Genomic DNA, 22852 nt, shown 5'->3' on the forward strand with positions numbered 1-22852 from the left:
GATACCACTTGTTGGAAGCTTGCTTATGAAGCTTCTATGGAGGCTGGATCTTTGAGCTTCAATAAGGTCCTTCAATGGTGATTTTTAGCCATGGAATTGCAGCGAAAGATAAAGGAGAAGAGGTTAGAGGAGACGTCATCCACTAGAGAATAAGTCATGGAAGGAGAAGCTTCACCACCAAGAGAGTGGCTTGGATAAGAAGCTTAAAGAGGAAGCTTCAATGGAGGAAGAGAATACCAGAGAGAGAGGGGGAGGAGGGGGGGCGAGGTGTGGGAATTGAAGGAGATTAGAGAGAGAAGTTGAACTTTGAAGTGTTTCTCACAAGTTTATCATTCATCAAAGTTACGACAAGTGTTACTTTGAAGATGTTATATAGGTTTTTTCAATGCCACCTGGTTAATAGGAACAAATAAAGATTCAAAACAACAAAGAAGGTTGACAAGGAAAAAAGAAAACAAGATGGAAATTACGAAAACATAGGAAGAGGATATGATGTAAGTTAACAAGATTCAATGATGGTGGGAATAGATGTGATTCGGGAACCTACCAGCCAAGGTGAGATTTTGTTTAGAATTTGTAAAACAGACGGTACAGAAGAAGGGCTTAGATTCCTCAACATTTTGAGGCCATGTAGGGTGTAAAACATATGTTCCCTTCACAATGCAAACATATCAGGATATACTCGTGAAGATGCTGATGAGTTCATTTTTTGTAGCTACAATGGACACAACTGGGTATCTTCCAAGGTAGAATGGTTTCATGAGTAAAGAACACTCCAAAGTGAATCTGAAGTTATTCCTTTCTTGAAAGCATCAATAAGTGACAGTTTTTTCAATCTTGAAATCAGATTTTACCTTTTATTTTAATTTTTTATTTTTTAAACTTTTAGATAACAAATAATTACAAAAACAATCTTAGTATTGTACACCAAAATATTTAGGACAAAAAATCTATTTTTTTTAAATGTAAATTAATTATTTCAGGGTATTAAAGAAATTTTATACATTTAATTAAAATAAAATCTCAATTTTCTCTCCTTCATAATTCATGTATCCTATTTCTCTCTCCTTAGTGATCACATTCTCGGTTCCCGTATATCCTTTCTCTCTTCTCTGTATCTCATCAGCTCACAGATTGATGCCACACTGGGCATTGTGAGTCACAACGATGACTTTCAATGCGGTGTTGGACCCAAATTCAGAGTCTCTCTGGTGGAGCACGCTGTTGCAGCGTGAAAATTTGGTGAAGAGAGGATGGAGGGCATATCCAATGTGCAGTGGGAAAGGATATGAAAAAAAAAAAAAACTAAGAGGGGGTAGAAGTTTCTGACTGTTCAGAGTTGGAAACTGCACAAACTGAGCAATGCCGGTGTGACGAAAAATGGTTATGACCAGCGATTGTACCCGCTGGTTGCGGTGGTAAAACCTGTGGGTGAGAGTAGAGAGAGAGTGCAAGTAAAGCAGAGTAGAAAAATAGATAGATGAAAGAAGCAAGAATACTCATGGTGAGTGCAAAATTTTGCTGCTGAATTGCAAAGATAGTCACGAACTGATGGTGGATGGAGTTTGAATAGTTTACTAGGTGAGGGAGACAAAGAAATTTGGAAATTTTGGATGAAACTTGAAGATGTGGTAACATACGAGAGAGAAAGATACCTTTGGCCTAATTATAGAGAAAGTGTGTGAAATGTATTTCCAAAAGAAAGGACAAAGGGTTGAGAATCTCTATCACATGCATGCTGATTTGTAATAGTGAGCCACAAATTCATTAACATGAATTTTAAATGTAACACGGGGAAAAAAAAACAAAGAAAATACTCTTTATAATCACATACCACATTTTAATTTAGACATAAAATAGAGACATTATAGAAGAATGTAATTTCAATTCATTTATAAAGTAACATAATATAATATATAAAAAGATTACTGCAAAACTATATATATAATCTTGTTTTATATTTTTCTGGTCTCTTCCAACCTTGGATCTTAGGTCGTCACTCCTCTAAACTAGACCTTGGATTAAGCACATACAATTTAGTATTTTCCCTCTCAACTAAATTCTTTCTCGCATCCTACTCCAGTCTTTAGCAGTTCTGATTGCAGTAATGGGCAATTTTTCTTAAGATACTCAAAACCATCAGAATGCATCACGGCTGCAATAGACATAATAATGAAAGAAATGATATGAGAATCAACTGTCAACTAACAAATAATGTAGACACCAAAATGATGAAAATATATTACAAGCTAAGAAGTAATTGGCTATGAACTCAAATGTAGAGTTGGGTTTGAAAGTTAAGCATGGAAACTCACCATCAAAGTTTTCAGCAGAAAATTTTTGACAGATGGACTTCAAGTGGGTAGCACAATAACGGTCCGCAAGAGCAAAAATATAGGCAACAGAATCTACAGATATGTCTTTACAAAGTATAGATTCACACATCAACATTAGTCTTGGCAAACCATACTTTTCTCCGGCAGCTAACAACTTTGCTATAAATGATTCAGACAACGAAGGAAAGAATGACGAATCCAACATAAAGAGCTCTTCATCTTCCAAAAGAGTGTCTCTATAAACAAAATGAAGTAAAGCCTGCTCAACATAGAACACGATTAAAATTAGATAGCCAACCAAACGATAGGCCAGATTTTAACTGAATTAAATAGCATATATCTTGTGTGGAACAAAAAACAGCTACAAAGGTATAGAGAAAAAGAGGAACTTTTAATGAATGTGACACCTTGAAAACCTTAGGTTCCATGTCAATAACAACTATCTCCTGATCATCCTTCTTCAACGCATTAAAAAATTGAGTTTCAAACATGGTTGATCGAGCTGCCAAAACAAGCTTATGAGCATAAAACCTTTCTCCACCAACCGAGAAAGTAACATCAAATGATTCCTCATCCTCTAACAACATCCCAAAATGTTCACCAATATCAGATTCAGGAACCTGTATTGTGTTTATGAAATAGTGCAATTTATCTTCAAGCAGTCATCCTTGAGAAAATTTGACGTCTCAAGTTGTCTCCGTTTGAAAAACCGCGTATAGCCCCTATTACACAACAAGTGCATCATTGATCACTACTTAATGTACACCACAAAAATGGATACAAGAGCTAATAAATCATGATGATATCCAAATCATATCACCAAAATCACAAGGTTCTCTAGTTCCTTTGAAAATTTAATTTTTATGTCTTATATTCTAATAAAAGAGCTATCTCTTTAACCCCTGACAATAGTGAAAAAAGATTAAAAGAAAAATCAATAACACTTTGCTTTATTTTAAAGACTATATTGTTTACATAAATGTTGGACATACGAATATAATAAGTTTGTATAGAGACTAAAACTAAATTTTAAAATATTAAAAAACTAAGATACATTTCAATATTTATTTTCTAAAAATAAAAATAAAAATAAAGAAAACACTAACACTAACCACATGCTGCCATGGTTTATGAGAGTGTAAGGCCCAATCGTGAGGGAGTGACTGAAGTGGCTATGAACCTTGTGCTCTCCTTTCTTGCATAGGTCGAGCAACGTGAGATCGAACAACGCACGAACGTTGGTGCTCTTGGAATGGAGTGCAACGAAGACAGAGACATAAGCGGCATTATCTTTGGGGTCCCTACCATCAGGGAAAAAGTATATGGCCCATTGGAACCCTCCCACTATGAAAGTCTCACTCACGATGTATTTCCCAATGCCCATTCCTTTCGTTAGTGAGTAACCCTTGATCACAAACTCGTGGGAACCACTCATTGTCTCTGTCACCGATTTTGAACTCGTTTGGGACCCTAGAACACTCCTACTCACCATTGCTGGGTTGCACATCGCACGCGACATTTTCTAAGGAAGTAAATTTTTCTCGAAAAGTAAAGGAACACGGATTTGCACTGAATCAGATCTTATATTTTTGGCTTCAATCCAAATAAGTTATGGATTTCATTAAATGTTACATTAAATAAATAATAAATGGCAAGTGAATAAAAGAACGATGGCATTTAAAGATTTTTCTTTTATACTTTAATCTGATCTTTATTCTTGAAGCTTTTGTGCGCATGAGACAACCAGGTTTTCATCTCAAATATCATCAATGACTTACACATTATAAAAAAAATTTGTGGTTTACTGTCTTTTTAGTCTCTAAACTTTTTAGGATTTCTATTTGTAATACCTGTACTTTTTCTTACTAGTCAATGTTCCTTAATTTTTTATTAGGGACTAGAATAAAAAATACTAAAAATTTTAGTGATTAAAAATATAATATGTGCCCATTTTGTCCTATTCGACGAAAACGTTAGAAAAACCAAAAAGGGGGTCTGTGAATTTTGAAAAGAAGGGTTCGGGAGTTGTTTTTGCACGGGGAAGGTATACACGCCCGTCACAATGGACGACAACCTTTAATCGAGTGTACATAATGTAACTTCAAAATTATGTTGTTTTCTTTTTTATGTTTCTTTATTTTTTTTGGGTTAACAAGGGTGTTGCCCTTGCTCCTACGTATCCTCAGGTGCGATGAGGAATTCAGACCTGTTCTTTAAGTCCGAATGTTTTGTGTGTTAAGTTGGTTTTATGTTTTTTGAAAGATTCATTTTAATTGTGAACAAAAAGGTCGTTTAAAGCGTTGGACCTTGAAATGATGTTTTAACTTTTGAAAAGAGGAGAGAACCGTTAAGGAGTTGGACCTTGAAATGATCTCAAGTGATATTTGATAAAAAGTAGTTAGTTATGAGTTGATTTTATCTTGGTTTCGTTCGTTAACTTCCAACCTCTTTAAAGATAACTTTACAACATTAGTGATCAGTTAAGATTGAACTTTACAAAGAAAATGAGATCACCGATGATAGATGGAGGAAATGAATATGCACAAAACACAAGGGGGACCCATAAGGGTGCATGGATCACATTCAAATATCAAAAACAAAACTAATCGACGGCCACACGAAGAACACTGAACAAGGAACAATGTAGGGGTCGATCACTGTCGTGATTCAGTAGCGCCTCGGCTTCATTTTCTCTTCTTTCTTCTTCTTCTCTCTCAATTCTCTCAATATCTTTCAATGCTGAACCTTGGAACCCTTTACTCAGCCCCCTTCATGCCTATTTATATCCAAAAATGGCATTTGGTGGACCTGCAGCTCACCCAGGCAAGCTGAGACTTAGCCATGATATCTTTCAATGCTGAACCTTGGAACCCTTTACTCAGCCCCCTTCATGCCTATTTATATCCAAAAATGGCATTTGGTGGACCTGCAGCTCACCCAGGCAAGCTGAGACTTAGCCATGAAGCAATTGGCTCACCTAGGCGAGCCAGAGACTGGTGTCGAACAACACAGTTTGGCTAGCGAGAATCAATGAATGACAGTCCCCTGACAAAATTAGGGTATAACACTTCAGATGAACATTTCTCTCCTATTTATGAGAGTTATGGGCAAAAGGCTTAAGATGGGTTCTATTTGGCTGACGGGTATTTGTTCAAAACGGGAAAGCTTTGCATATCCCAAGGATCCATCAGGAAATTATTTGTGAAACAGAGCCATGAGGGTGGCCTCATGGGCCATTTTGGGATAGACAAGACCCTTGTCTTACTGAAAGAAAACTTTTATTGGCCCCATATGAAGAAAGATGTCCATAAGCATTCACTACAAGAAAAATGACCTAAGCCTACGGACGCCTTTTTGCTACAGACATTAATTAGTGTAGGTAAATCTCAAAAATACTTCTACCTACAAGTGACTAATGTAGGTAAAACTCAACCATTTGTACCAACCATTATTTGGTGTAAGTAAATTCATTAAAACTGAAAAAAGACTTCTACCTACAATTACATTGTGTAGGTAAAACTTCAAAAAACTTGTGCCTATGGTTGATTAGTGTAGGTAAAACTCAAAAGGATTACTACCTACAAAAGCACAGTGTAGGCAAAATTCTAAAAAACTTATACCTACAACTACGTAATGTAGATAAAACTTCATAAAACATGTGCCTATAATTGGTTGATGTAGGTATACCCTCAAAAGTCTTATACCTACAATTGTTGGCGTAGGTAAAACTCTTTAAGACTGTTTAAATTTGAATATTAATCTCTTGTTTTTTTTAGTAAATACTCAATCTCAAAAAATAACCATTCAATTTAAATTAATTTTTAGTTAATAATTGTTCAAAATTTTAAAGATAAAATATATTAATTAGTAATATTAAATTTTAATTTAGATTATTATTTTTATGGATTAATTTAGATTAACATTATTTTTTATGGCAATTTCTTGTTAGTTTCAACAATGATATTCATTTTATCTTGAAATCAAACTCCAAAATGGCCACAAGCCTTTGGATTATGGACCGGGCCTTTGAATTGATGCAGAGAAGGTACTAGTTTAGTTTCACCAAAATAACCCGCAGACGCAAACGTTGAAAACACATCCGTCTGCCCCAACATTACAAGCTAGATCCCTTCTCTCTTTTCTTCCTTTCCCCGTTTGTTTCCCTTCTTCTCTCAGGCAATTCCTCAATCACGCTTTTCCTTTTTTTTCTTTTTTGCCATTCCTTCACAATTTCCCTTTTCTTTTTCATTTTCCCATCTTTTTTTCTTCTTCTTACGTGTTTTACACCGCGAAGAATAATTTGATTGATTGATTAACGCATCAGGAGAAATTTCAGTTACATTGCAAACTTATCTGAACTTGATTCAATTTTCTATATGCTTCAGCTTTTGTATATTATTATATTATTATTTGTTTTTATTTATACTTTGCCTGACTTGTTGCATATATAATGTAATAGTTCGATTTCCATGCCCTTGGTTTGCGTGTTTATCTGTTCGTGTTTGGGTAAAGAGAGTGTGTAGCAATATGATACATCATCATCTTCTTCTTCTTCGTTCTGGACACGCGACAATTAACATAGGGTTTGGGATTGATGCGCAGGTTACATGGCATGTTGCCGTTACTTGCTGAGTTGACTCTCCAAACACTGATGGAATAGATCCAGGTAAATTATTATTATTATTATTTCCACTGGCTTTCAGAGGAAAACATTAGATAAAAAGAAAAAAGGGAAAAAGCTATGTGGGATTAACAATATACTGGTACTTAGTTGTTTATTAGATGCTATATGTGAGCTAAATCTCTGTTCAAATATTAGGCGACTCATGTTTAAGAAAGAATTTGACACAAGCTATGTGGGATTCAATTCTGGATCAGAGCTTCTCTCTCGTCAGAATTTATGTAATGCGTACCTTGACTTCTAAATACATGTCATCTTGCTACCTTCTATATGGCTGCTTTGTGCCACTATATGGAATTGACTCCTATGCTTTTGACATTAGTTTGTAAATATTGCAATTCAACTTGTTTATTTATGGAAGAATTCATTCAGCCTTATTTTGGTTGCTAAAGAAAAAAATAATTGCTTATAATTTTTGTTTGAGTGCAGCCAAATTGCTATTCCAGAGTTATAAGTGTTAATGGCGATGAACATATTATAATATTTGCGAAGAGGGACATTAAACAGTGGGAAGAGCTTACATATGATTACAGGTTTACCTCTTCTCCAAATGAGGCAGAGGGAGCAATTGCTGTTATTATTATTAGGAGTGTTTGGAAAGCATCCTTGAATATCTTGCTGATCAGAAGGACCCTACTACTTTATGCCAGAAATTTATTGATGAGTTTGATCGATGCATCCTCAGTTATTTCGCATTTAATTGGAACCAAGCTTCTTATATGATTAGTCAGGTACAGTATATATAATTTAGAACAAAACTTTGCATGCAGTATACTTCAAGCAGATTTTGGTACTAATAAGTGTCCTAACATTTGTTACTTTTGGGGATGATAATAATAGCCAATGTATAAGTAGAGTATTAGAGTATTTGTATCATCCTCGTATTTATTGAACAGATTTGGCTATATTATTTGGGGATGTTTTAAAAAAATGTATATATGAGATGCTTGTAATACTTCTTACAAAGTAATAAAATTAAAAAATATATATTTAATATTTTTTCATTTAATAATAAGATTATTAGTAATATATTACAGGAGATTTATTCAAACATAAATATGCAAGGTTATTATTAGGAATTGGAATTTGTGTCCCCTGAGAATGTCTCCTAGTGTATCCAATTGATTGATGAGGTCCGGCTGCTTCCTGAAGAACATAAAGCAAAAGTAGAAAAGCTGGAGGTAGACTTCATACTAATAATAATTAAAAAATGTTTAAAAAGAAATAAGAGAAAATCACGTGAGATTGAAAAATAGAGTAGGAAATTAATTTAAATTAGAAAAAAGATGAGGAAATCAAGAAAGACATATAAGAAAGAAGAAGAGAAATCTGATAAAAAGAAAATTTTCAAAACGAAAAGGTGTAATTCACCTTTTATACATAAAACTATCAATTAAAATATCATATTTCACACAAAATTACAAATTTATTTTAAAAAAATTATCGATCTATGAAACTTTAATCTCACTTGCCATAAAATCTTTCACATTTACTCACATTTTCAGATTTGCTTGCTACCTTTGAACCTTTAAAATCATTTTGCATTCCGATTTTGTCACAAGCCTCTAATTATTTAAATAAAAAAATCTAAGAAATTTTCATAAAAAAAGAAGAAGAAGAATTGAACAAGAGAGTTAATGAAGAACTAGAAACGCTCCATGAAAGCTAAGGAAAAGGAGAGACATACAATTTAAGTGGAACTGAAAATACGAAATTTAAAAAGCAAGAAAATTTTCTTGTTTGTGCGGTGACACAAAGCAAGTAAAGAACGTAACCATGCTTTAGCATAGTAATAGTAATCAGTCACACTTTGGACATGAGGAAGTAAGAGTAGAAGGTGACGACATGACCCTTAACGCCTACGGCAGGGTTAGTATCGTTGGTCCAACAATTGTGGTCGTTAAGTGATATATCATATGTTTCATGTTACATAATACTCCATATAATTAAGACATGCAGCATCTGATTACCTTTGGATTCGCCAACGAAGCAACTCCGGCGTCCTCCACCTCTGGCTCTGGGGAAACATGGTTCCTCACCTCAATCGCTGCGTCAAATGACATATTTTAAACAATTCTGTTTCAATAGGATAGGAGGCAGATAGCTATTTCGTTCAAAATAGAACCATGGTAATGTGAGACATATGACCATATGTTCTTGGTAATGTGGCTATCTGCATGTGCATGAATAGCTCAAGAGTGAATCAGAACCATGGTCATGTGAGTTCAAGTGCTTGGTTCTTTGACATGGATATCCTTATTTTATATGATTTTGATATTTCATATTTGCATATGATTATATTTATAGTTTCTAGCAATTTGTTCATTTCAGCTTAATTCATATATTGCTGATTTGCAGGGTGTAAAATGTGGTATTTATGGTGCCAATTCTGCAGAATGGATTATGAGCATGCAGGTACATTTTATTTTTGAATTTGCTTCCCTTGTTTTCTGGTGAGTTTTTTCCATCTTGATTTTTCTGCTCACTCTATATGTTGGAGGTTTCTATTGTATTATTTAGATGTTGATATGTTGATTTTTGTTTCTTTTTTGCGCTGAGTATCTATTGTTATTTCTATTTCTACTATATTGTTTCTTTGGTAGTTGGATTTTTGTAGTCCTTATTGAGCTTAATGGAGAATAAGGTATTTCTAGATTGAAGCTTTGTTTCTTATATTGAATATCTACTCTTTGCAGAGAGTTCCACTTATTTACGAACAAAGTCCTTTTAAAATAATGCAAGTAAAGAACTTACACTGAAACTTGTCCGGTACCTAAAATTGTGATATATAACTTTTCTAACAATGATATGTTTTTTGAAGTTTACTACATGCAGTAAATTCAAATGGTGCATGGTACTGGGAGAATATCTCATTGTACAAATATTCATTTTTCAAATTAAACTTATAATTTTCAGTTGCTTTGACACTCTCATTCATGTGACACAGGTGTTGGGGCTATAGAGTTTATTATATGCCATTCAGAGGTCTCAATTGCACTTGCGGAAGAGAAGAAGATACCTGAGGTTCTCCTATCTAAGCCCTCTGTTTTATAGCAGTTTAATTGTTAGGAAGGATTTGAGAGTTGTGTACAATCTTTTGTAAACAGTTAGTCTCACCCAAATATTTGTTTTGAAACTTTTCAGCTATTCAAGACATTTCCAAATGCAACAAAGTATCTCAAGAGTAAGTTTTGTTGATTCTCTCCTTTCTTTCCTAAAATGCTTGTGCTTTAGAAAGAAGCATTCATTTTTATGTCTTTGTTACACAAGAGTAAGTTTTGTTGATTCTCTCCTTTCTTTCCTAAAATGCTTGTGCTTTAGAAAGAAGCATTCATTTTTATGTCTTTGTTACAGCAATTAATGAATATAACTTTTTTGTGCAATGGAAATGAAAAGAGTAAGTTTTGTTGATTCTCTAGGAGAAAAGTTTTGTTGATTCTCTCCTTTCTATTGCTTTGAATATTTTGTGTTTCCCATTCCTAATTCAATTTTTAATACTGCCACAGGATCAAACTCAGAGCTTTGAACTTCCTATTAAGAAAAGGATGTATACATGTCTTACCTTCCACTTGCACATACTTTTTTTAGGACCATTGAGGAGATATTCATATGGCATGGTGCTTCAATTGGTTTCTGGCGTGGGGTAAGTATATGTAGTATATGTATATCTGTCATTATGAAATGAACATTTGATGTAATAATTAAACTTTGGATTTGTTTGATCCCCCCCCACACAAAAGTTGAACTTTGGATTTGGAATATGACCATCATTTACTCAATGGCTGTAGGATGTCAAATTGTTAATTGATGATGTTGGGGAACTAAAACCAACTATTTTCTGTGTTGTTCCCCGTGTGCTTGATAGAGTGTACTCAGGTAAACTCTTGAAAATTCTCATGATTGTTGACAGTTTGATGATCTTTCCATAATCATATAATCTTGATGGTAAAATTATTATTTCAATAGGACAAAGCTACTCTGCAAATTATTTCTTGATCATTGGAGTAGCATTTTTCTTACTTTTCTTTTTCATTTTTCTTCCTTCCCCTTCCCAATTGGGAAAAAAATGCATTGACTCTCAACCCCTATCTGATACACAGGTTTGACACAGAAGATTTCTTCTGGGGGCTTCTTGAGGAAGACATTAAAGAAAGACAGTAGAATCTCCTTTTATGTTTATTATTATTTTCAAAACTCAAAAAGAAAGACAGATTTGAACTGTAATTATGTTTATGTATGAACATGCGCACACAGTAGAATCTCCTTTTATGTTTATGTAATCTAATTTTGGATTTTGAATGCTAATTATATGGGTCTAAAATTGTTCTTGATTAATTTGATTAGGGAAATGACGATTAGCTAATACTTCTAGATTTAAATTTATTTCTTATAAATATAAATCAATAAAATTAAGAGCACAACTATAAAATTATGTCTAACTGAAATATATGTGGAAGTTATTCTGATGTCTTGTCACTCTAACTTTGTGTATATATGCAAAAGATATTGTAGACATCTTTATGGTCCTTGTACTAGATTAGGGTCTTGATGTCTTGTCACTCTAATAGTGGAGGGTCAGCTCTAGCCAAGGCCTAGGTAATTATGAACTTGGCAAAGCTAGTTGGAGTTGGAGCTGGAAGGATCGTTGGATTGCTGCACTGCCCGCATTCAATTATGTATGTTATAAGCTCTCTCTAAGATCTAAACATTTACCTACAGTTGAAGATGATAGGTACATGTTAAAGACTTTTACCTACAGTTAGGAGATGTAAGTAGAAGTTAATGACTTTTACCTACACATTATACATAGTATATAAAACCTATAGTGACAGACAATTAGCTATCACTATACGCCCCCTCAAAGTTGACAGAAGAAATGTTTGTAGGACAAAGTTTCTTATACATTTACCTACGGATTTTTTTACTTATAGTGACAGTTTTTGTCTGTAGGTATAGGTCATTTTTATTGTAGTGATTGCACTAGGTGTGTGGCTTGTTTACAAGCCTAGTCTAGGGTTATACCTCATAGGCTATACACACCCTTACTCATCCCATTTGCACCCTCGGTAGACATTAGTATGGACTTTGTTCTTGGGCTTCCTTGAACCCAAAGACATGTAGACTCTATCTTTGTGGTGGTGGATAGGTTTAGCAAGATGACACACTTTATACCATGGCATAAGGTAGATGATGTTTCTCACATCTCAAAACTCTTCTTTGGGGAAATTATGAGACTCTATGGTTTGCGTAGGATTATTGTGTCATATAGAGATGCGAAGTTCCTTAGCCTTTTCTGGAAAACCTTATGGGCTAAGCAAGGAACTAAGCTTCTTTTCTCTACCACTTGTCATCCATAAATTGATGGGCAAACAAAGGTAGTGAATGGGTCTCTATCCACCCTTTTAAGGGCTTTTCTGAAAGGAACCCATAAGTCTTAGGATTAGTATCTTCCTTATGTAGAATTTTCCTACAACAGGGGGATTCATAGAACAACCAAGCAATCCCCTTTTGAGGTTATCTATGGGTTCAATCCTCTAACACCCTAAGACCTAATTCCCCTCCCACTTGACACTTCTTTTATACATAAAGAAGGGGAATCAAGGTTAGAGTTTGTAAAGAAGTTGCATGAGAGGGTTAGGAACCAACCAAAGGTGTATGCTACTAAAGGAAATAGAGGAAGAAATGAGCTAGTTCTTAATGAAGGGGACTGGGTTTGGCTCCATCTTAGGAAGGATAAATTCCCTACAAAGAGGAAATCCAAGCTTAGTCCTAGAGGATGGACCTTTTGTAGACAAAGGATCAAGCTGAAAGTTTTGATGATGCCAAAGGATTACTTGAATCATATGCTTCTCAAAGATTTACTCAAGACAAAGCAATTAGAGTTAATCAAGATGGATGATCAAGACAGCCTATAGAGTCTTAGAAAGGATATTAAAATGGAAGGGAATTCCAATTGGATTAGCAAAAGGTTTGGCCAAGAATTTTAAGCTAAAAAGTGTTTTTCAACAAATTTACTCTCTGGTAATCGATTACCAGAGGATGTAATCGATTACCAGTGGCCAAAACTAATTTACAACAGCTATTAAAATTTGAATTCAAAATTTTGCACTGTGTAATCGATTACACATATATGGTAATCGATTACCAGCAGTTTCTGAACGTTTTAATTCAAATTTTAAAGAGTGTAATCGATTACACACTTATTGTAATCGATTACCAGAAGAGTTTTTCAGAAAACATTCTCATCAGTCACATCCTTTCATGTGGTTATTGAATGGCTTTCATAAGGCCTATATATGTGTGACTTGAGACACGATTTTGACAGAGTTTTTTTAGAACAAAAAGTGTTTATCCTCTCAGAGAGCAAATTCATTTTATCCTCTTAAGAATTCCTTGGCCAATTCAATTGCAATTCATTAAGGAATTATTTGAGCGCTCAATCTGTAAAAATCTATCTCTTTCTAGAGAGATTTATTCTTCTTCTTCTTCTCATTCTCTAAGGGATTAAGAGACCGTGAGTCTCTTGTTGTAAAGGAATTCTAAACACAAAGGAAGGGTTGTCCTTGTGTGTTTAGAACTTGTAAAAGGAATTTACAAGATAGTGGAACTCTCAAGCGGGTTGCTTGGGGACTGGACGTAGGCACAAGGGTGTGGCCGAACCAGTATAAAACTGAGTTTGCATTCTCTCTTCCCTTAATCTCCTTTATTCATTATTGCTTTGTATTCATATTCAAATTGTTTTATTTGAATTAATATTTAAGAAGATTGTCATTAAGGGAATTCATAACTTGAATAAAAAGTGAAATAGAATTTTAAATTAGGGGAAGTAGTTTGGAATATCTTAATTCAACCCCCCCCCCCCTTCTTAAGATATCTGAGGCCACTTGTCTAACAAGTAGTATCAGAGCTTCATTCTTGTATAAAGTTTAGAAGCTTCAAGAAAAAGATGGCCTCAGCAAATTCCTTATTTCCAGAAGGGAATTCTATCAATAGACCTCCAATCTTTAATGGAGAGGGTTACCACTACTGGAAAACCCGAATGCAAATTTTTATCGAGGCAATAGATCTAAATATCTGGGAAGCCATAGAAATAGGGCCTTATATACCCACCACAGTAGAAAGAGTTTCAATAGATGGTAGTTCATCAAGTGAAAGCATAACCATAGAAAAACCTAGAGATAGATGGTCTGAAGAGGATAGAAAACGAGTACAATACAACTTAAAAACCAAAAACATAATAAAATCTGCCCTAGGAATGGATGAATATTTCAGGGTTTCAAATTGTAAGAGTGCTAAGGAAATGTGGGACACTCTTCGATTAACACATGAAGGAACTACAGATGTTAAAAGATCTAGGATAAATGCACTAACTCATGAGTATGAATTATTTAGAATGAATGCAAATGAAAATATTCAAAGTATGCAAAAGAGATTTACACATATAGTGAATCATCTAGCAGCCTTAGGCAAAGAATTTCGAAATGAGGATCTTATAAACAAGGTGTTAAGATGTTTAAGTAGAGAATGGCAACCCAAAGTAACGACCATTTCTGAATCAAGAGATTTGTCTAACATGTCTCTTGCCACTTTATTTGGAAAGTTGCAGGAACACGAGATGGAACTATTGAGATTGCACCAAAATGAAGAAAATGACAAGAAAAAGAAAGGAATTGCTCTTAAAGCATCATCCTCAATTCAAGAAGAAAGTGATCAGGATAATGATCCAGATGATGATGATGATCTAAGTCTTTTTGTAAGAAGATTCAACAAGTTTCTTAAAGTAAGAGGAAATAAGAGGCGACCAAATTTTAAATCAAAGAGAAGGACAGAAAATTCATCCTCTAGTCTAAAATGCTTTGAATGCAATCAACCTGGACATCTGAGGGTTGATTGTCCCATCTTCAAGAAAAAGATGGAAAAATCTGAAAAGAAAAATCATAGTGAAAAGAAACTGAAGAAAGCATACATTACATGGGATGAAAATGATATGGAATCCTCTGAAGATTCTGAAAATGAAGAGATAAATCTCTGCCTTATGGCTAAAAGTTACGAAAGTGATGAAGAGGTAACATCTTCGAATAACTTATCTATATCTTTTGATGAATTGCAAGATGCATTTGTTGATCTGCATAAAGAGTCAATTAAACTTGCAAAATTAGTTTCATCTTCAAAGAAAACAATTTCAAATTTAGAAAATGAGATTTCGAAATTAAACAAAGAATTAGATCTTCTTAGAAATGAAGTCTCAATTTCTAAAACAAATGAAAAAGTTAATATCTCCACTATTTCTGACAAGAAAATATCAGATTATTGTAGTTGTTGTGATAAATATGTAAAAGAAATTAAAGAGTTGAAGAATTCACTTTCAAAATTTTCATACAGTAAAAATAATTTAGATGTTATATTAAGTAAACAAAGATATGTGTCTAATAAAAGTGGACTAGGGTATAAATCTGATAAACAACAAAATTTTCATAAAAACTTTTTCACTTCCACACAAAAATGTAATTCTAATTCTATCACTTGTTTTTACTGTGGAAGAAGAGGACATGGCATATCAACTTGCTACTTCAAGAAAAATTATAGTAACATTAAAATGATATGGGTCCCAAAAGGATCCTCTGTTTATACTAACATGCAAGGACCCAATAAAATTTGGGTACCTAAGTCAAAAACTTGATCATGCAGGTATCTTTGAGAAAGAAGTGGTACATAGATAGCGGATGCTCAAAACATATGACTGGAGATGCATCAAATTTTACACATATCTCTCCAAAGAAAAGCGGGCATGTAACGTATGGTGACAACAACAAAGGTAGAATCCTTGGAGTGGGTAAAATAGGTACAAATTCTTCAAACTCCATTGAAAATGTTCTACTTGTTGAAGGACTTAAGCATAGCCTGCTTAGCGTTAGTCAACTATGTGACAAAGGCTATCTAGTATCATTTGATTCTCAGAAATGTCTTATAGAACATAAGCATAACATTAATATAAAGCATGTAGGACATAGAGTCAATAATGTTTACATGATAGACTTAAGCATAAAACAAGAAAATAATCATTGCTTTCTTAGTAAAGATGATGATCCATGGTTATGGCATAAAAGAATTGCTCACATAAACATGGATCACTTAAATAAATTAATTTCAAAAGATTTAGTAATTGGTTTGCCTAAATTGAAATTTGAAAAAGATAAACTATGCGATGCATGTCAAAAGGGCAAACAAACAAGAGTCTCATTCAAACCTAAAATTGTTGTTTCAACCACTCAACCTTTACAGTTATTGCATATGGATTTATTTGGTCCATCTAGAACCATGAGTTTTGGAGGAAATTACTATGCTTTAGTTATAGTTGATGATTTCTCTAGATATACTTGGACATTATTTATTACACATAAAAGTGATTCATTCCAAGCATTTAGAAAACTTGCTAAAGTCATACAAAACAAGAAAAATCTTAAGATTTCATCCATTAGAAGTGATCATGGGGGTGAATTTGAAAATAAAGATTTTGAATTATTCTGTGATGAACATGGTATTGAACACAATTTTTTTGCACCTAGAACCCCTCAACAAAATGGAGTTGTTGAGAGGAAAAATAGATCATTGGAAGAAATTGCAAGAACTTTATTAAATGATACTTCTCTTCCAAAGTATTTTTGGGCTGAAGCTGTCAATATTGCATGTTACATCATGAATAGGGCCTTGATAAGACCCATTTTAAAGAAAACCCCATATGAGTTGTATAATGGTAGAAAACCTAATATTTCTCATCTACATGTTTTTGGTTGCAAGTGCTTTGTACTTAATAATGGTAAAGATAATCTAGGAAAATTTGATGCAAAATCTGATGAAGGTATTTTTCTTGGATATTCATTACAAAGCTAAGCATATAGGATATATAATAAAAGAACTATGAATATAGAGGAATCCATTCATGTTACCTTTGATGAATCTAATGCTATATTGTCAAGAAAGAATATGCTAGATGACATTGCAGATTCTTTAGAACATATGAACATTCATGAACAAGATTCCAAAGGAAATGACAAAGGAAACAATGAAGATCCTCCAGACGAAGTCAAATCCAATGATGAACTCCCAAGAGAATGGAAAGCTTCAAGAGATCATCCCCTCGAAACCATTATTGGTGATATCTCAAAAGGGGTAACAACTAGACATTCTCTTAAAGATTTATGCAATAATATGGCTTTTGTATCTATGATTGAACCTAAAAATATAAAAGAAGCCATAGTAGATGATAACTGGATCATTGCCATGCAAGAAGAACTAAACCAATTTGAAAGAAATAATGTGTGGAAATTAGTAGAAAAACCTGAAAATTATCCTATCATAGGAACAAAATGGGTTTTTAGAAATAAATTAGATGAACATGGTATAATTATTAGAAATAAAGCCAGGTTAGTAGCAAAAGGATATAATCAAGAAGAAGGAATAGACTATGAAGAAACATATGCTCCTGTTGCAAGATTAGAAGCCATTAGAATGCTATTGGCATATGCATCCATAATGAATTTTAAACTTTATCAAATGGATGTTAAGAGTGCCTTTCTAAATGGCTTAATTCAAGAAGAAGTATATGTTGAACAACCCCCTGGTTTTGAAATTCCTGATAAACCAAACCATGTTTATAAATTACAAAAGACTCTTTATGGTTTGAAACAAGCCCCTAGGGCGTGGTATGAACGCTTAAGCAATTTTCTTCTAGAAAAAGATTTCTCCAGAGGTAAAGTGGATACCACATTATTCATAAAGAGAAAGCATAATGATATTTTGTTGGTTCAAATATATGTTGATGATATAATTTTTTGATCCACTAATGATTCATTGTGCAAGGAGTTTTCCCTTGATATGCAAAGTGAATTTGAAATGTCAATGATGGGAGAACTAAAGTACTTTCTGGGATTACAAATCAAGCAAACTCAAGAAGGTATATTCATTAATCAATCCAAGTACTGCAAGGAATTGATCAAAAGATTTGGGATGGATAGTGCAAAACACATGTCTACACCGATGAGCACTAATTGTTACTTAGATAAAGATGAATCTGGTCAGTCTATAGACATAAAACAATATCGAGGTATGATCGGATCTCTTCTTTATTTATCTGCTAGTAGACCTGATATTATGTTTAGTGTATGTATGTGTGCTAGGTTTCAATCCAACCCCAAACAATCACATTTAAGTGCAGTAAAGAGAATCATGAGATATCTATTAGGGACAATAAATTTAGGATTATGGTATCCTAAGAATTCAACATGTAACTTAATAGGATATTCTGATTCTGATTTTGCCGGATCTAAAACTGATAGAAAAAGTACAAGTGGAACTTGTCAATTCATTGGATCGGCTCTTGTCTCATGGCATAGTAAGAAACAAAACAGTGTTGCTTTATCTACCGCTGAAGCGGAGTATATCTCTGCCGGTAGTTGTTGTGCACAGATTTTATGGATGAAGCAACAATTATCTGACTATGGTATCATTCTTGATCGTATACCTATTAAGTGTGATAATAATAGTGCCATAAATCTATCCAAAAACCCAGTTCAACACTCTAGAACTAAACATATAGAGATTAGACACCACTTTCTTAGAGATCATGTCCTAAAGGGAGATTGTGTATTAGAGTTTGTTGATACTAAGAATCAACTTGCTGATATTTTCACAAAACCTCTCCCCAAGGAAGTGTTCTTCTCTATTAGAAGAGAATTAGGTCTCTTAGGCGTAAGAGATTTAGAAAAATAGGAATTGATTGGATGATTGATTGATTGATTGGTTGATTTACTCTTATTTATTGTGTATAGATTATTTTGTTTGTTTGATCTTGTTTGAATTCTTGTTTTTATGAATGATTGATTGTGTTTTGATTGAGTATAACGCTTGTGTTGTTTAATTTAATTTAATTTTTGTTAGTATAATTAAATATTAAGATAGTATAAGTTTTTAGACTTAGGAATAAGTTTTTCTTTTAGAAAAAGGCTATTCTTTGTTCTGGTAATCGATTGCATGAATACTGTAATCGATTACACTAGAACAGATAGCCTGTAATCGATTACAGTATTCATGTAATCGGTTACCAGTAGGCTGCCTCCTCCTGTAATCGATTACCATTACTTGTAATTGATTACCACGCGTCCTGCTCTATAAATATCACATTTTCCAGAAATCCCTGTGCAGCCCCTTTTCTCTCACGACGTTCCTCCATTCCCAAACCTCCAAATCTTCGTATCTCACTCATTTCTCCATCAAATCAACTCCCGTAAATTGCGATCTTCTTCTTTTTCATTTCTCTTTTGATTTCACCGATTAAAATCTGCAAAAACTCCTTCAAATTGCAGAATCGTCAAAGAAACGAAAGGGTTCTTTCGCCTCCGCTTCAGCTTCAAGAGCTCATCGTTCCGGAGCCACTAGCGCATCCACAGCACCAATTCCACCATCATTGTCCTCTTCCCCAGTGTTTTCTTCCAACGAACAGCAGAAACGGTACTCCAATCTTTTCTCATCTCGTTCCATTATCGACCCTAACTTTATTGATATGGAATTCTTTTCTGCTGAAACCTTTGATTGCATTCAAGCCTTTCAGAACTTAGGTCTTCTACCTTTTATGTCATTACAATTGCCTATTTATCCTGAATTGGTTAAAGCTTTTTATTGTAATCTTGAAATTCAGGACAACACTCTGATTTCTGAAATTTTTGGGATAAAAATGGTCATTGACCAGTCCCTTTTCCATGACTTAACCAAATTACCCAGTGACGGTGTACCATTTGAAGGTACACTGAATGACGACTGGAAATTTGATTTCTCTGCCCATGATGCCCGCCAATTGGTTTGCACCAACAATGCGGATATGACTGGACGTCTTCTTGCCGGGTCATTGGCTTTTGAAAGCCGCATCCTTCACTATTTAATTGTGCGTATTTTGCTTCCACGGTCTTCCAACCTTGCCCAGGTTTCTGAGGAACATCTAATTATCATGTGGGCCTTTCATACAGGGCGTCAACTTGACTGGGCACACTTAGTCAGATATCGCATGCATAAGGCATTGCGATTAAATGCTCCACTACCATATCCACAGCTTGTCACTCTTTTTTTCCACCATTTTTAAATTCCTCTTGATTCTGAACCTTACGTTCCAATCAAGAGATCCTTTTTAATTGGTGCTGCTGTGATTGCTTCTTTTGGTTACCGCAAAGAGCATGATGGCTCTTGGGTCAAAAAGGGTGCTCCACCCGCTGATGATGAAGGCAACCAACCAGTTGAAGATAATTCCTCTCTTCTTCGAAAGCTTTTGGAAAAGTTCGATGGTCTTCAAACTTTTGTTGGTGACAAGTTTGGTAATATGGAATTGCAAGTCGACATGCGGTTTGATGCCATGGAATCAAGGATCACCAAAGTTGAAGAAGATGTCTCCTTCATCCGTACTTGCTTTGATCCACCACCACCGCCTCCATCATCCTCTTAGCTTTTATGTTATTATTATTAAGACTAAGTATTATTAGTGGTTAAGTATTATTAGTACTCTGTTTTAACGCCGTGTATTTGGCTTTTTATTGCTCTAGTTATCGTAGTCTTGCACTATAATTATATTTCTAGACATTGCTTTTGTTGATTCTGCAAATGTATGTTTTTATTCTGGTTTAATGGTTGGCTTTGTTTGGATATTTATTGTGTTAATGTTTGGCTATTGATTGCCTTGATCTAGTTCTTTTTGATGTTGCCAAAGGGGGAGAGAACTTGGGAGAGAACAAGGGTTAGAAATCAATTAGAAATTTAGAAATTTATCGTTAAAAAAGTTAGGCATACATGCCAAAAGATAGGGGGAGTAAGGGTTGTGTGAACGTGCTATCATCTTGTATATAACTTGTCTTGATTTCAGGTATTGTCATCATCAAAAAGGGGGAGATTGTAGACAAAGGATCCAGCTGAAAGTTTTGATGATGCCAAAGGATTACATGAATCATATGCTTCTCAAAGATTTACTCAAGACAAAGCAATTAGAGTTAATCAAGATGGATGATCAAGACAGTCTATAGAGTCTTAGAAAGGATATTAAAATGGAAGGGAATTCCAATTGGATTAGCAAAAGGTTTGGCCAAGAATTTTAAGCTAAAAAGTGTTTTTCAACAAATTTACTCTCTGGTAATCGATTACCAGAGGATGTAATCGATTACCAGTGGCCAAAACTGATTTACAACAGCTATTAAAATTTGAATTCAAAATTTTGCACTGTGTAATTGATTACCAGCAGTTTCTGAACGTTTTAATTCAAATTTTAAAGAGTGTAATCGATTACACACTTATTGTAATCGATTACCAGAAGAGTTTTTCAGAAAACATTCTCATCAGTCACATCCTTTCATGTGGTTATTGAATGGCATTCATAAGGCCTATATATGTGTGACTTGAGACACGATTTTGACAGAGTTTTTTTAGAACAAAAAGTGTTTATCCTCTCAGAGAGCAAATTCATTTTATCCTCTTAAGAATTCCTTGGCCAATTCAATTGCAATTCATTAAGGAATTATTTGAGCTCTCAATCTGTAAAAATCTATCTCTTTCTAGAGAGATTTATTCTTCTTCTTCTTCTCATTCTCTAAGGGATTAAGAGACCGTGAGTCTCTTGTTGTAAAGGAATTCTAAACACAAAGGAAGGGTTGTCCTTGTGTGTTTAGAACTTGTAAAAGAAATTTACAAGATAGTGGAACTCTCAAGCGGGTTGCTTGGGGACTGGACGTAGGCACAAGGGTGTGGCCGAACCAGTATAAAACTGAGTTTGCATTCTCTCTTCCCTTAATCTCCTTTATTCATTATTGCTTTATATTCATATTCAAATTGTTTTATTTGAATTAATATTTAAGAAGATTGTCATTAAGGGAATTCATAACTTGAATAAAAATGGAAATAGAATTTTAAATTAGGGGAAGTAGTTTGGAATATCTTAATTCAACCCCCCCCTTCTTAAGATATCTGAGGCCACTTGTCTAACACCTTTTCAGGTCTTGGAGAGGATCAATAAAATGCCTATAGGTTGGACCTCCCAGAAGAGTATGGAGTCAGCACCACTTTTAACATTTCTGATTTAATTCCTTTTGCAGGTGGAGCCGATACTGAGTAGGAGGAACCAACAGATTTGAGGTCAAATCCCCTTCAAGGGGGAGGGGATGATACAATCCTCCCTAGGAAGGGATCAGTCACCAGATTCATGAGCAAAAGACTCCAAGAGGATTGGGCTAGAGCTGCTAAAGAAGGTCCTAGGGTTCTCATGAACCTTAGGATAGATTTCTGAGCCCATGGGCCAAGGTTGGGTCCACTTTTCTTTGTAAATATTAGAATAGGTTTTCCTACTTTTAGGCCTTGTATTTTGGCCATTTTAGGTTTGTAGGGAACCCTACAAATTAAGGGTACAAGTTAAGGGTACCCTAGTAGTATAAGGTTTTAGCCTTGTATTTCAGGGCATTTTGAGTAGTCTTTGTAGTAGGGACTTTAACTTTTGTATTTTCATGTATTTTGGCATGGGGTGAGCTTAGCTATTGGAGAGGTGTGAGTAGCCCCCCTCTAGCTTCTCAAGGAAGCTTTCTTCCTTACTTCCCAAGGAAGCAACCTTCCTCCCTTCTCAAGGAAGCTTCCCATGTGCTAGGCTATAAATAGAAACATGTGTAACACTTGTCATAACTTTGAGGATTGAGAAACTTGTGAAACACACCTCAAACTTGTGCAATCCTACCCCCTAAGGGCATTGAATAGAAGACTCAAAGACACACCTCAAACTTGTGCAATCCTACCCCCTAAGGGCATTGAATAGAAGACT

General features: G+C 34.5%; 1 protein-coding gene, 1 long non-coding RNA gene and 1 pseudogene across 2 annotated transcripts; 2 read left to right on the forward strand and 1 right to left on the reverse strand.

Annotated features, from left to right (window-relative positions):
- Window positions 1-1878: 1878 nt before the first annotated feature.
- Window positions 1879-3884, reverse strand: LOC106797243 (BTB/POZ and MATH domain-containing protein 4-like; annotated as a pseudogene).
- A 3131-nt stretch (window positions 3885-7015) lies between these two features.
- LOC102668795 (uncharacterized) lies at window positions 7016-10019 on the forward strand. Its single transcript, XR_005890078.1, has 3 exons — window positions 7016-7748; window positions 9376-9432; window positions 9965-10019. It is a non-coding gene; the product is annotated as an uncharacterized lncRNA (long non-coding RNA).
- A 423-nt stretch (window positions 10020-10442) lies between these two features.
- Window positions 10443-22159, forward strand: LOC121174175 (long chain acyl-CoA synthetase 4-like). The gene is made up of 4 exons (XM_041012873.1): window positions 10443-10660; window positions 10806-10893; window positions 11118-11237; window positions 22140-22159. Exons 1-4 carry the CDS (start codon window positions 10571-10573, stop codon window positions 22157-22159), a joined length of 318 nt encoding a protein of 105 aa, XP_040868807.1. The 5' UTR covers window positions 10443-10570.
- Window positions 22160-22852: the final 693 nt, after the last annotated feature.

Source organism: Glycine max, chromosome 19 (assembly GCF_000004515.6).
Source record: "Glycine max cultivar Williams 82 chromosome 19, Glycine_max_v4.0, whole genome shotgun sequence".
In the NCBI taxonomy this organism is placed as follows: domain Eukaryota; kingdom Viridiplantae; phylum Streptophyta; class Magnoliopsida; order Fabales; family Fabaceae; genus Glycine; species Glycine max.